The 13,680-nt window shown below is 48.4% G+C and overlaps 1 protein-coding gene across 1 annotated transcript in view; it reads left to right on the forward strand.

Moving 5' to 3' along the window:
* Positions 1-13,477, forward strand: part of LOC8040304 (serine/threonine-protein kinase SMG1) — an 85,311-nt gene extending 71,834 nt beyond the window's left edge. Inside the window, 11 exon segments of the mRNA XM_042286109.1 lie at positions 354-426; positions 591-739; positions 1,503-1,664; positions 1,823-2,139; positions 2,802-3,006; positions 3,908-4,171; positions 4,376-4,456; positions 5,572-5,842; positions 7,843-7,929; positions 8,313-8,419; positions 12,737-13,477. Coding sequence (XP_042142043.1) covers positions 354-426; positions 591-739; positions 1,503-1,664; positions 1,823-2,139; positions 2,802-3,006; positions 3,908-4,171; positions 4,376-4,456; positions 5,572-5,842; positions 7,843-7,929; positions 8,313-8,419; positions 12,737-12,814 — 1,794 coding nt within the window. The 3' untranslated portion in view covers positions 12,815-13,477.
* Positions 13,478-13,680: the final 203 nt, after the last annotated feature.

Consider the following 13,680-nt stretch of genomic DNA (forward strand, 5'->3'; position numbering starts at 1 on the left):
TAAATGGAAAGGATTAGAAAATATTGCTGAAAAATTAGATAATAATAAGATTTTATAATCTTGCACAAATCACACACAGTGTGGTTTGTACAGGATACATCCCTACTCTTTGTCTTCATGATTAAGCATGTATAATTTTTTGGGGAGTTTGGCTTGAAGCCAACCCAGGTCGTTGAGAAACCTGGAGAAGTTTTTCGCGCATTTCCTGCTCTTTCGAAGTCAATCACCTTTTTTTTTTTTTGTGACTTCACTGAGAGATGTTTGCTAATGTTAGCAGGGGGAAGCTGTAGTTTGTTGGTGGTACTGTGCGTTTTGCTTGGCTCATTGTGCGAACGATGCATCTTCCCGTGCAGTACGCCGCAAACCCGGCCATTGAAAACCTGAAAGACGCGTTTCAAGACCTGCTGAAAGTGAACGACGGAGCAAGTAAGTTTTAAGTTGGCTTACAGAGGTTGAGGGTGAGGATCCTTAAAACTGCTACTAAGAGGCGGTGAGGAAATGAGGCATTCTGTGTGTTGTGCTTTCCGACTGAACTGGTCAGCTGTTGTTGGTCTTCTTTGGTCGTTGACATATCTCTGGTGTCATTGCAGGCATGAACCCGGGACAGATGTTGCTGCAAGGGTTCCACGGCCTGTTCGCAAAGATTGGCATTGAGCTTGCCAATCTCTATTCCACCCTGGATACGATTGACCTGGACTGGAAGAGCGTGGATGTCGTTTGGAGTGCCACCGCTCTCTGCGTAGGTATTCCAGTTGTGGGTCGTGGAAGACTTAGCCTCTTCTGTTCGTGCCTAGTTCTAGAGCTGACCTGCTTTCTTAAAAGTGTGCAAAAGATAAGCACGGGTAACAAATTGTTCACACCAACTGGCTCCACTTTACTTCTGGAGTGTGAAAGGTAGTTGATCAAAATGCAGCAAATGAGAGGCTGTTGAGTTTCAGTCATTGGTCGATAATAGGGCAGTCAACAAGAGTGGAATCAGCAAAGTATTACCCAATTAGAAGTTAGTTAGCCAATCGTTAAATAGCAGATGGTTCTCCGGTCAGTATTTCATAAAGAGGTAGTTGGCCAATCAGCAGGTGGTTGTAATCGGAAAATGAGCAGTCATGTGGCAGTTCTTTAGAAAGTGATTGGCTAATGATAGGTCACTTGGAAAACGAAGAAGTAGCCAATCCAGGGCTAGTTGAGTGGCCGATGATCAACAGTCGTTGACTGGGAGGGTCATGGCTATGTAACGAAAGTTGGGAGGGTATGTTGGCTCAAACGGAACTTTGTCGTTGGTGTGAAATTCCACTTGAACAAACTTCAAGGGGCCCCAACAAAGATTTTGAATAAGTGAAAATTCATTTAGGTGGATGCATTATTGGACAAAACAAAACTTTTCTGGGAACTTTTAAAGAAGTTTGTTCAGCTAGAGTCTGTTCTAGTGGTATTCCACTCTAGTTAGCAGCAATTTGAGTTTGTGAAACGGATGGCACCTGGAGCACGACCTCCTCTTTCTGCAGCCACCCCACCTGGAGAGCCTGTCTTCCCACCGGGAGGACCTGCTGTTTGTGCAGTCCCTGCTGTGCATGCAGCAGTTCTTCTGCGGACAGCTGCTCAGCGACACAGAGGAACACATGTTCGGCCCGGTCAAACACTGCATCGCCGCCGTCTACCGCAACCAGGTACGCTGAAAAGCCTGCCCGAGAAATTTCGTAAATTGCGAAGGTTCCAGTTGGTTCGAGGAATCGAGCTTCGGCACGGAAAGAGCAGACGATGGCTCTACCATCGTCTGCTTCCTTCATCACTGATTTCGGCCGTCGTCTGCTTCTGCCATTTCCAGCTCCTCGGCCTTCCGTCGCTGGCCCTGGGTGCCACGCTGTGCTCCCTCCTGGCCCCCCCCGACAGCCGGTCGGAGCCCGCAGCGACCCGGACCCTGGAGTCCCTGTCCGCACTGTGGTCCGGCGGATCGCCGGAAGCCCAGGCCGCAGCCGGAGCGCTGGAGCGCGCCTGCCGCAGGAGGGACGCCCTCCGGCGACTAGACCAGGTGGAGGCCGCCGTGCGTGCGCGCCTGCACCGCGCCCAGCTGCGATTGGCGGCGCATCACTGGCTGCACGAGGAGGTGCTGCCCAATCCGGGAGGGCAGTCTCTGCCCGCCAGGTGACCAATCACTTCGAACCGCTTCGTCAGTTGCCGTAGCTTTTTAAAGGAATTAAGACAGCAAGTGGGGCACGTTTGCAAGGGAAAGGCACCCGGGTAATAAGCGCAAAGTAAAAAAGCCAGGTAATGCTAATATATGACAGGCTTTGCCAATGTAGGCGTGCTCCTGATTAGAAAGGGACATGGAAAGAAGGCCTGTACGGATGTTGCTCCAGCGATATCTAATCATGTAAGCTTCATGAATTTCGTGCTCTAATTTTGTTTCGAAGCTCCCCGCCACTTTTGTCTCATCCAAAATCGGGTCACAATCGCGTTGGTCGCACAGTACAGCGAAGAAGAACATGCTATGTTGCCGGCTCGTAGCCACTTTCAGTAACGCACCCCTGTAACGAAAGGGTATCGCACGAAGGCTGCATCGCTATCCGACTCAAACAGCACGGGCAGTTCGAATTGGCACGCTAATCCGAGACGCAATGGCACATTATTCGCACATAAATTTGCGTCTGAACAGTTCGAGAAAATTACAGGTTTGCTGAAATGTTGCTTAAACTCGAGGATATCTTACTCGGGGACGGGAACAATCGAGGAAGCTTCCGTGCCTTGGCGTGACGAAGCTAGCGCAAGGAAGCACGTTCACCCACGCTCTTTGGAACCATTTCCAGGACCACGCTGCTGGCGGAGATGCGCAAGGGCGCCCAGACGCTCTCGTCCCTGGGGTCGGCCCTGTCGGACACCCGCGAGGGCCACCTGTCGCTGGCGGGGGCGGTGGAGCAGCGTCTCAAGTGGGCCGTGGGCGCCAACCCGGCCCTGACACAGACCAGGGACCTCTTTGCCGAGCTGGTGGCACGTTGGAACGAAGCCCTGAGGGTGGGTCATTATTTTTTTCTTAAAGATTGTGCAGTCTTGCTTTATTTAAAACTGTGGGGTGGGCCAGGCGGATCTTGCCCGCTTTAAGACATCTCATAAATTGGTTTCGTTTTCTACGGTGCCTTAATTTGCCTTGAGGTGCAGCTAGATGGTGCACTTGTGCGAAAATGTTGAGGTGAATGAACTCTTCCGAATCGAAAGTTACAAATTAAAACACAAATTTTCCTATGGCTCAGTATGAAAATGAGCCTTTTTAATCCCTGAACCATTTTGGACGAACCAGGCTCGCTTATGGCATAGTTTGCGGTTCTGCCAACAGATGGCAGTACTGAATTTTTTAAATTTTGTTCCCATTTCGATAGTGACTAAAAATTTGATTTTGAAGGCAATAAATTTGATTTTGAAGATGACAACGAAGCTACTGAGGGTCGGAAATTCCCAAAAATAAATACGGTCAAGGTGAAAAGGGTTCTTGGGCGCAATTGTGGCATTTACACCTCACATCAAGCGGTTGGCTTCGTGCAAAGTATCGAGGTGAGTTTTGTTTTGAGGCTCACTCTTAGTTGTCAAAATCTATGCCCGACAAAAGGTTTAAAAACCGGTTGACACACTCGCGACCGCTTATGACCGAGTGCATGACGACCTCTCGCGACATCTTGTGTCGAGAGAACACTAGAGAGCCTATATCGCGGAGACCTTTTAATTGCCCGATCGAGGTCGCGCGGTTTACGGTCTACATTTGCAATGAGAGGTGCCAAGAGAGTTTGCAAGCAACGGTCGTTTATAACATTGTCAAATGCTCTCGGTTGTAAGCGGTGACGAGTGCGCTAACCGGCCTCGACGCCATTGGACGCCGGCGTCGGACCATGGCCGCTCACGGCGACTTCTCTGGCGGTCCCAGTCCCTGTGCCAGCTCTCGTCGGAGGTGTGCGAGGCCAGCGAGGCGCTGCTGCTGCGGGAGTCCCTGCGGTCCCGCACGGCGGAGGCCCTGACCTGGGACGCGGGGTTCCTGGCCCTGGTGAACCGCTGCCAGGAGAGCTGCATGCTGGCCGAGGCCCAGCAGGGGGCCAGCCCCGTCGAGCGCCAGCTGCTCCGGCTGCTGGGCAAGCCGCCTCCGCCGCAGCAGGACGCGGGGCACGAGTGGGTGCGCTCCCTGCTCGACAAGGTCGGTGACATTTTCTATGGCAATAGCTGTTAGACACCAAGCTGTGAGGCACCTACTTGGGATGCTGGGCGTGCGTACACACCCAGCTCTTGCTTGGCTGTGCCGCAGTAGATGGTGGAAGCAGCTGAATACTGCCGACCTTGAAATTGGTTGCGGTGTAGTGCAGGCTGTGATGCAGCTCCTGATGACTCTGTATGAATGCAGGTGGCGCTGAGTGCTTGCAGAGAAGAACTGGAGCAGGCCAAAGCGGCACGGGACTCTTGTCGGAATTCCCTGCAGAAGCAGGCAAGTGGGAAGGAAGTGAGCCCGCGTTGCATGTGCAGGCATTGGGAAGGGCGATGTAGCATAAAGGCCGACGTCATAAAGTAAGGGAAGCTGGCAATCGAAAACCGAATGACCCTTTACTTGAAGCCTGTGTATACTATGAAACTGATTCCCATGATTTTCAAAGAGGAAAAGAATCATTTCGTGGTTAATTGAATTGACTCCACCGAATTTCTATCCATCGTGTAGGTGGGGTTCCGTGTTTTCAAATAAATCAGAAAAAATCCCTAAAATCTCTCGCCAGCGAAATCTTTGCCAATCCGAATTTATCTGAAAAGCCGAAAATTTTCAAGGTCATGACGACGAAATGAAAAGCTGAAAAGACAGTGTTCTCCAAAAAAAAGCTTTATAAGAGCACAGGGTCAGCGGTCCTGAGGAGATCCAATTTCAGTCTCATTTGAAATCTCGAACTACTGACAAAAGGAGGGTTTGCCTCTTAGCTCATCAAAGTTCCTTCGGGACAACGGCTCGTGGTACCCGGACTTTATTTATTCTGTTTTTGAAGTTGTAAAAATAGGAAACCCAATAAAATAAACACTGAATTTCAGAAAAATTGAGTCTAACTAAAACTAAACTCCAAAAAATTCCCTCCAAATTTCACGAGAAATGAACACGGAATCCTACATATAGGGCACATATCAACGTGGGGCATGTGAACAATTAGACGACAGTAATTTAGTTGGCCGTCGAAACACGGCTAAATGTAGCAGTCCACGTTTCCAACATAGTCTACCAGTAGAGCAAGTGCTATTACACGAGCGCGCACGATTATGATACTGGGGACGCGCGCTAGAATCGAGGTCCGCGAATAATTCCATGGGTAGCGGAGGGGAACTTTACGCCTTGCGCAGTTTCTGGGAATTTCGCGCCCAACTGCCGTGACCGCAACATGCGACAGCGTGATGCACTGGCTTCTGCGGCGTCATCTGCTATCATTTCGGGAGCACTTTTCACGAATGGGAAATATGGGACACCGAGAACACCAGGCTCGTGGCAGGCAGGAGCACGACACTTCTAGAATGTCCTCGGACAGACAGCCCACCTCGTTCACCGACAGCGCCCCCTCCGTGCCGCAGGTGGCCACGCTGCGCAGCGAGGTGCTGGGCAAGCACCACGAGCTGATGTCGGAGCTGCGGTCGCTGCTCAAGTCGCTGGCGAGGCAGGAGGACGCCCCCGTGCAGGAGTACCTGGCCCTGTACCGCCGCTTCTCGGAGCAGGCCTCGGAGATGGTCCGGTCCCTGCTGGCGGCCGAGAGTCCCTCGGAGGGCGCCCAGAGGGCGCTGGCCGACCTGGCCGGGATGGTGCCCGGCGTCTACGGGGGGCTCACCGCACTTGCCAGCGCCCAGGGTGAGCTGGCGCCGTTTTCTTTTGGTTCTCCGGCGACGGTCGTCGGCGGGAACCTTTGCGGGGTGTTGTGCGGTCATCCTTCGCGAGAACTCTTTGCGTGTCAAGCGCGTGCTGAGGCTGGGCTTTCGGAAGCCGGCTTGATCGTGCCAACAAAGACCGGGGAGCATGGAATGTATCCCGCATAAGCCACACTTCCCGTGCGGTTTGTGCTAGATTTTACATTCTTGATGAGTTTGACGAGCAAGTTGGGTTAATACTTGATACAAAAAAAGCAAAACACAAACAGGGTAGAAAAACAATAATGTACTTTTTTTTTATTGATTTCTTTGTATCTATTTATTTTATTTGTTTGTTTATTTTATTTATCCTTTTTATTTATTTATTTATTTTTTCATCCAAGACCTGCAGCTCTTATCGGCACGTTTGCATTCAAATAAAAACATTAACCTTTCCAGACCAGCTCTGCTCGTAGCTCAGTAGCCGTAGTGTCCGACTGCCACCAGACCCAACCAGGTTCAAGCCCTGCCGGGGCTCGAACTTTATATGTAAACTTTATACATGATTTTGACGTCTGTAACACTCCCAGCGTGTCACTCGTTTGTGATGCTCGCTGCGACGACTCACTTTGACGCTTGTTCGTGGCAATTTTCTTGTTGGAAAAGACTCAAAAGACACATTCAGCATTAAAAACTAGCGCGTGGCGTTCAAAAAAGACGCCGTTCTCATTTTGACGGTGCTCGTAATCAACGCCCCGTTGTGCCGGCGCGCGCGCACAACCGTCCAAGCAGATGAACGATCACGCCGTACGGCTAGACATCGGAAAATTAGTAGCAGGTCCAGAGAACGCGACCTATAGGTAGAGTATGTATCGGGCACGGGAGTAGAGTTGAGAGGAAAAACGCACATGGCATGAGAATCCTCAGATCCGTGCTCAAGAGGACACGCAGAAGCGACGGCGACGCTGTAACAACAGCAAATTATGCAAATGCCAAGTTGTTATCACCGTGTCACGTGTTACGCAATGGCATCAATACACTCTGGTTTTCTCTTTTAGTATTGAAAGACTCGTCAAAACTACCATAGTGGTGGAATGTGCTTGGCTGGAATGCTAACTTAGGTGATATACTTTGAAGTAATATGTGAAAAAGTGGCCAAGTTGTGTTCACGCTAACAGCGGCACACAGTGTGCTGTCTTAATCGGAGTGAGTGGGAACACGGGAGTGCTTGGCGTTGCCGTCGGAGCACTCCAAGGCCCACTTTAGACGGGGCAGTTCCTCCCAGCTTGATGTCGCAACACCAGCAACGCAGGCCCCCTGCGTTCACACGCAGCGACCGAATTGCTATGATTTGTCATCATCATCATTAAGTTTTAATATTTTGGCACCACTTAGGCACACTGTTACGTCCTATAAACGTGTTTTTATATCTTTAAATGGCGTTGAGAAGACTAACTCATCTTCCTGAAACGATTTAATCCCAAAAAGTTTATGTCAAATTGCCAAATTGTGTTGCAGCAGTTGCACGCTGCACCATTAAGGCCTGTTGACACATTTGCATTTTGTAGGACCGAGTTCTTGTGACCTCCTACAATGAGAAAACACGCTCGCACCATCTGAGCTGACTCTGGAACTGCTGCTTCACTAGAACGAATGTTTTGCAGTATTTAAGATATCAAGTGCACATACTATGATAAATGGTTATTTGTAATATTTTCAAAGGATTTTAGAGCCAAGGAAGAATGAATGATGCGCAAAAAAATAGCAATTGTTTGGTAACTGAACGCATTCACCTCTACCTGGTAGATGGCGCCAGTGTGCTCTTACGTAAAAAGGAATTTCAAGAGACGCGGTCGTAAGCAGCCTCAAGTGTGTGAACCAGTCGTTAGGGTTCTCTGATGGTACCTGGAACCTCATAGCACCATGTTCCCGCTTACTGCAATTAAGGTCCAAAATGGTGGGTCTGTGTTCTCAACGTTGTATCTGCTTACGGACACGTTACAGACGGCATCGACCAGCAGAAGGCGGTAGTCCGGGGAGCCGACGACACCCCCGACCGGAAGGTTGCCAAGGATCCTCGAACCGGAAAAGGTGAGCGACGTGTTTCTCCGGTCTAGTTTTGTCACTGTCATTGAATTTGTCATTGTCATTGAATTTGCTCATTGTTTTTGAATGTCATTGCTCATAAAGTGGTCATTGTATCTCGCTGACAAATTTGATGACATTGAATCTGGTAAGGGCCATCCTGACCTTGGTCGTAAACCATGTCTTGAGTTGTGTGGCCGTGACAGTTTTGGAGGCTCGAGTGATCTGAATTCGGCTACGGATGCCGTCTCTCATTGTGGCCCGCTCCTGCTCCGGTTCGGTTGGCTTGTCCTGTCTTGTCCTCTGCCAGCTTTGGACTGCATATCTCGCCTTGCGGATCGTGTTGGATGAGGCTGCAGATCTGACACTGTCTTCTCCTGTCCCCGCAGCGCTTCAGGAACGTAACAGCTACGCAGTGGGGGTGTGGAAGAGGGTCAAGATGAAGCTAGACGGGCGAGACCCTGACAGCAGCAAGCGATCCAGCGTCGCCGAACAGGTGTGCAACTCTCAATCCCCTCTTCCTTGTCTGGCTTAGATTTTGCTGTATTGTCTGCTGCAACATAATAATTGCATTGGAGGTTCCTACCCTTAATTCCAAGAGGGGAGTGGTGTCATTACGACACTAGGTACAAACTAGTGATGGACCAAATCTGCCCAACTTCAGATTCGGGCAAAGTTCCATACATGCCGAAGTTTTGAAGGAAAGTTTAGCAAAGATTCGGCAATAATTCGGCGGACGCTTGCATGCACACGAGAATGCGACAAGGCCATAGATTGCAAATGGCCCCGTCATTTTAATTAGCGTTATTTCTCGGTTTTTATACATCCGCATAAATCTAAACAGAGAACTATCATGCTTGATGTTGTACATCCTAACTCTTCCCATCTTCCTAAACATCCGTCCTAACATCAGAAACTGGCATATTAAAGGTAAAAATGAGACGTTGTGAATATGCGACGCTCACTTTCATGCAAAGCTGACGTCTAGTGACCCAAATCGAAAAACGTGCATATGTGCAATAATGTTATCTCTTCTGGTGGAGGCTTAGCAACCGTTGCATTAATTTCGTGCACGAAACGGTGACTCCCAAAGAAAGTAAACACACAGTGGTATTGCCTTTATTTTAACAATGTACACCGACTTGCAGGCTTGCGCTGATGAGGTCTCGAATCTGAAACTCGCGTATCGTGATTCGTGACTGCGCTTGTTACTACGCAACCTCGTTGTCACACCACTTCTGCAAGAAGTCAGTGTAAATTTGCCAGTAAACGTGCAAAATGACACCAATACAATTACCTATCTTGTAGAATATCATCTTATTAAGTAATAACTGTGTCAATATGCATTACAGGTTGCATAAACCTTTTTTAACATGAAACCTTTTTTCACTAAAAAAAACTAAATGGCAACTTTAAGTCTGGCAACAATGTAATTTTGCTGAATCTTTCACACAAGAAATAAAAAAGGAACCGTTGTATGATAATTCATTGGGGTGCTCATTACTGTTTGAAGCTAGAACGGGGTTGCTAAGAGCGAAAAGATATACTGTCAAGACCGGTTATAACGAAGTCAACAGGAATCGGAAATCACTTCGCTATATCCGCTATATCCGCTATTTCGTTGTAATCGACTTTGGCTATAACGAAGTGCAAAAGGGAATGGGAAATCAGGATCGCTTCGCTGTAGCCGATATTTCGCTCTAACCGACTTCGCTATAACTGGTCCCGACAGTAGGGCTAAATTCCAGGGAATTGACACTCTGAAAGGGAAACTATAGAACACATCATATTAATGTGCACGGGGCTTCTTCCCACCCTTTTGGGGGGATGACTACGGATTTGGAGGGGGCACTGGGATTTACAGACGTGGATGGACGAATGGATAGGGAAAGAATTGCGGTAACTAAGAGGAGATTTGAAGATTGGTGGAAGAGATCTAGGGAAGGATAAAAAAAAAATAATGATAAAGATAAATATAAGCAAAGGAATCACTTTAAAAAGAGGGGGGGGGGGGGGTGTTATAAAACAAATTTTTACAAATTTAAAAAAAAAAAAAGAAGGGATGATAAAATGTTAGGCTAGGTGGCGCAAGCTGCCACCCGTTACAAAGGGTATAGCCATTACCATCCATCCACCATTCATCCATTCATCTTTTAGAAAAGTTCAACGTCACCGAACCCAAGGATTCGGCGCCGAATTCGGCAAATGTTTGGCCTATCACTAGTACAAAGACAGCATTTTTCTGGCACCAAGGATTAGGGCGAGCATCCGTCGGCACTCTCTTTAAGATTGTTGCCCTGGGAAGCTATGTGGAGCGCAAGTTTGTCTGCTTTTTTTTTTGCAGAGATTGTGGTGACGTCAGAATCTCTGATTGGCTCTGATTGAAGGAAAGTGAGTAGATCTCAGGGCAGCTTGCTCTGAGGTCTATCCACTATCCTTCAATCGGAGCTGAACATTCTGGCGTCACCACAACCCCTGCAAAAGAAGCAGACAAACTCCCCATGAGGCCCTATACTTTGTCTCAACTTAAGCCAGATGCAGCCGATGCTGCAAGCGCTAGCATGTGGCCCTGAACATTGCTTACACTGCACGAGCGCACGTGCTTAGCAGAGATGCTGAAAGTGTGGAGCTCGCTCTTGTAGCCTCCGCTATGCTCACACTTAAAATGAAACTGAGTATAGTGTAACTCTGTGCATTAGGTGTTGGGTGGAGCAATTGTTCTGTAAGCCAAGCTTCTCCTGGTGTTCTTATGTTGCAAGAGACTACAGTTAGTGTCACTCTGCCCCTTCAGTTGTTGGTGCACCTTTGTAGTTCAATTGTAAGTGCACTGACTTCTGTTTAGCACATTTATTAGTCACTATTGTACATAGGCTGGTATTGTGACAAATGAGGTGTTTTATTGAGAGGAAAATCTGGAGACGTTTTCTTGTGTGCTCTTAACCCAATCGCTACCAAAGCCGGCGAATCGCCGGTAGTGCCGTCAGGGGCCATATTGCCAAAGCCGGCGCTTCGCCGGTCTGCATGAATTTCTGTTTTAAAGAGCCGTTCATAGATGGCGCGCTATGTAGACTTGGGGTAGTGCAGTTAGCTACATTGCCAACAGACGGCGAGGGTCGTTCTGTCCGCTCTGTTTGTTTGAGCTTGTTCTTCTGTGTGTCGTCTTTCCCGCTCGATCGCTGCCTGCTTGGAGAAGATGGCATCGTCCAGTGTGCGATGTGGCCTTTCTGACGATGAAATCATAGATATCCTATTCGACAGCGATGATAACGGGACGTCTGGCGAGGATAGTGAGTTTTCGGAGCCTTCTGTCGACGACGGGAGCAATTCCGACAGCATTTCGGAGTCCGAATCACGACAAGAGCGCGCTGGTTGTGCGACGCCTAAGCGACCGAGCACGGAGTGCTTCGAGATCTTTCATACGAGGAAGAATCAGTGAGGGCCTACTGATTTAAAGACTTAAACGAACCATTTAAGCATGTAAATAAACATGTTTTCTGCACCGAGTTTTACTCTAAAAGCTTATTATACAAGGAAAACAGTTACGCCTAGTGTGGCCCTGTTTTAGGGGGGAAATGTGCGGTACGAACGGCCCGGCAGTGCGCGACGCTCGCGGTAGCGAATGGGTTAAAGGACACATGCACAGGAAAAAAACTTTTTTTTTTAAACAGGCTAGATGGAAAAAAAAATGTAATAAAACAAATTTACAACAAAGAAAAAAAAAATTTTAGCTATATTTACGGCACAAAACAAATTTGTAGTTGGCGCCCGCGGGAGCCACTGCTGGTCACGTGGTAGGCCTGTGCGTCGCTGCCGCTGCAAAGTCACGCCGCCGCTTCAACGCGTTTCTCCACGCTGCTGTCGCCACCACCGCACAAGGTTGTCTGCTTCTGGGCGCTGCCGCCGCCATCTGACAGGCGCGCAGGTCTACCACGTCTGCTTGCGCTTTCTTAGGAGTTTCCTTTGGGCTCTAAAAGTTACTTATTAATCTTAGTTTTTTTGTTATACTTCAAACAAAGATGAATAGAGGCCATAGAAAGCTTCCGAAAGAGTGCAAGCACCACGTGATAAATAAGGGCCCGTCACGTGATAAATAAGGGCCACTTTTCCGCGGCGCCTGCAGGCGCCAACTACAAATTTGTATAGCGCCGTAAATATAGCTCTAAAATTTTTTTTTCTTCATTGTAAAATTGTTTTATGACATCCTTTTTCCATCTAAGCTGTTTAAAAAAAATGTTTTTTTCCTTTGCATGTGTCCTTTAAAAGAGACAGATGCTAGGAACAGGGGTGTATGTGGTTTGAGGTTGTTAGGTAGATTAAAGGGGTGATGCAACAATTTTTGTATGCTTAATAAATACCACTTAGAATTATTTCTTGACATTCATAACCTATAAAACAGGCGTCAGTTTTTTTCTCCGCGTAATGACAGTCGCACAAAAAGTTAGAGAAAAACGAGGAGCGTTCACCTCCTGGACTTGCACTGGGAACTAGCAGCCACTGGATCTGGAGCCGATTATATGCCACCAATATTTATCATAGCCATGAGCTGGTGTTTGCCAAAGCACAGGGCACACGATGAGCTCCACCGATTGCTAAGGTTCGGCTATTCCCGTCATCGCAGCGATTGGGCATGCGCTGCTACCCGAATCCATGTCGAGGCATCACGAGCTCAAATCGAATATACTCGTGCATTGCTTGTGTCCACTGTATGAACCGCATTTAAATACTGTTACCCCAGGGATCCCAGTATTGTTGCACAGAGTTGTCTGTGTCTCGTTTTGAGTAGGCACGGTTGTGTTCTTCTGTCTCTCTGAAGGTGGAGTATGTGATTGGCGAAGCGACGCGCCTGGAGAACTTGGCCCTGCTGTACGAGGGCTGGACGCCCTGGGTGTGAGGACCCACCCACCGCCCGCCCCCCCCTGGAGTGGGGGGCCAATCCTGGCGCAAGAAGCACAAAGGGACCGCCTCCTCCAACCCTAGGAAGGCTCGTCTCTCCTTCCATCCGCATACGCAGGCAGGCAGCGCGCCCCATCGAGGCAGCGACAGCAGAGTCTGCCCAGGCCCCGCCGGCACAGCCCGAGATCCCGGGGGAAGACAAGATGGCCACCGTCGCCGTCTCTTCCCACTAGGGGGCCAGCCGTTCTGAGGAAACGAAACAAGCGCGAATTGTCGCCTTTGCCCATCCTCTTTTTTTTTTTTTCACTCCTTTCTTTCATCTTTAATCTCTCCATTTTGGTTTCCATCTTTAAGCACTCCTTTTTTTTTTCTCGATGGGAAAGAGTTAAGGCTACAACAGTATACAGTACGATGGGCGTAGTACCGAGAAAATTTTGGAGATCTCTTTGGGGGAAAAAAAATACAGTTTCTGTCGTGTAATGGCGTGTGCTAGAATGAAGTTGTTATAAAGCGGTTGAGAAGAAGACTGTATGGTTGGTGCTAATCTTGGTTAAAATATTCTCTATATTTTTTTTTCCTGCACTAGACTGTTTGCCATCTTTCCTTTTCATCTTTTTTGCGGACGTACAAGAAATGTACCAATAAATGTTTGTGTGCCTAAGTTGTGTTTGCCTCCATTGTTTGTGTGTGTGGAATGTGTGACCTCGGTTCACGTGCATCGAAGATTTTGTCTACTTGGGGTCCTAACCTACACAGCGGGACCAAGGGACTGACAGAGTGGGGGTTAGGACCCTTGGTCTGTTTCCTTCCAAGTAGACAGTCTTAATACTCCTTGGTCCTTGTTTATTTGGCGCTTTTCTTTCA

This window comes from Ixodes scapularis, unplaced genomic scaffold (genome assembly GCF_016920785.2).
Source record: "Ixodes scapularis isolate PalLabHiFi unplaced genomic scaffold, ASM1692078v2 PGA_scaffold6__148_contigs__length_123643588, whole genome shotgun sequence".
NCBI classification, from domain to species: domain Eukaryota; kingdom Metazoa; phylum Arthropoda; class Arachnida; order Ixodida; family Ixodidae; genus Ixodes; species Ixodes scapularis.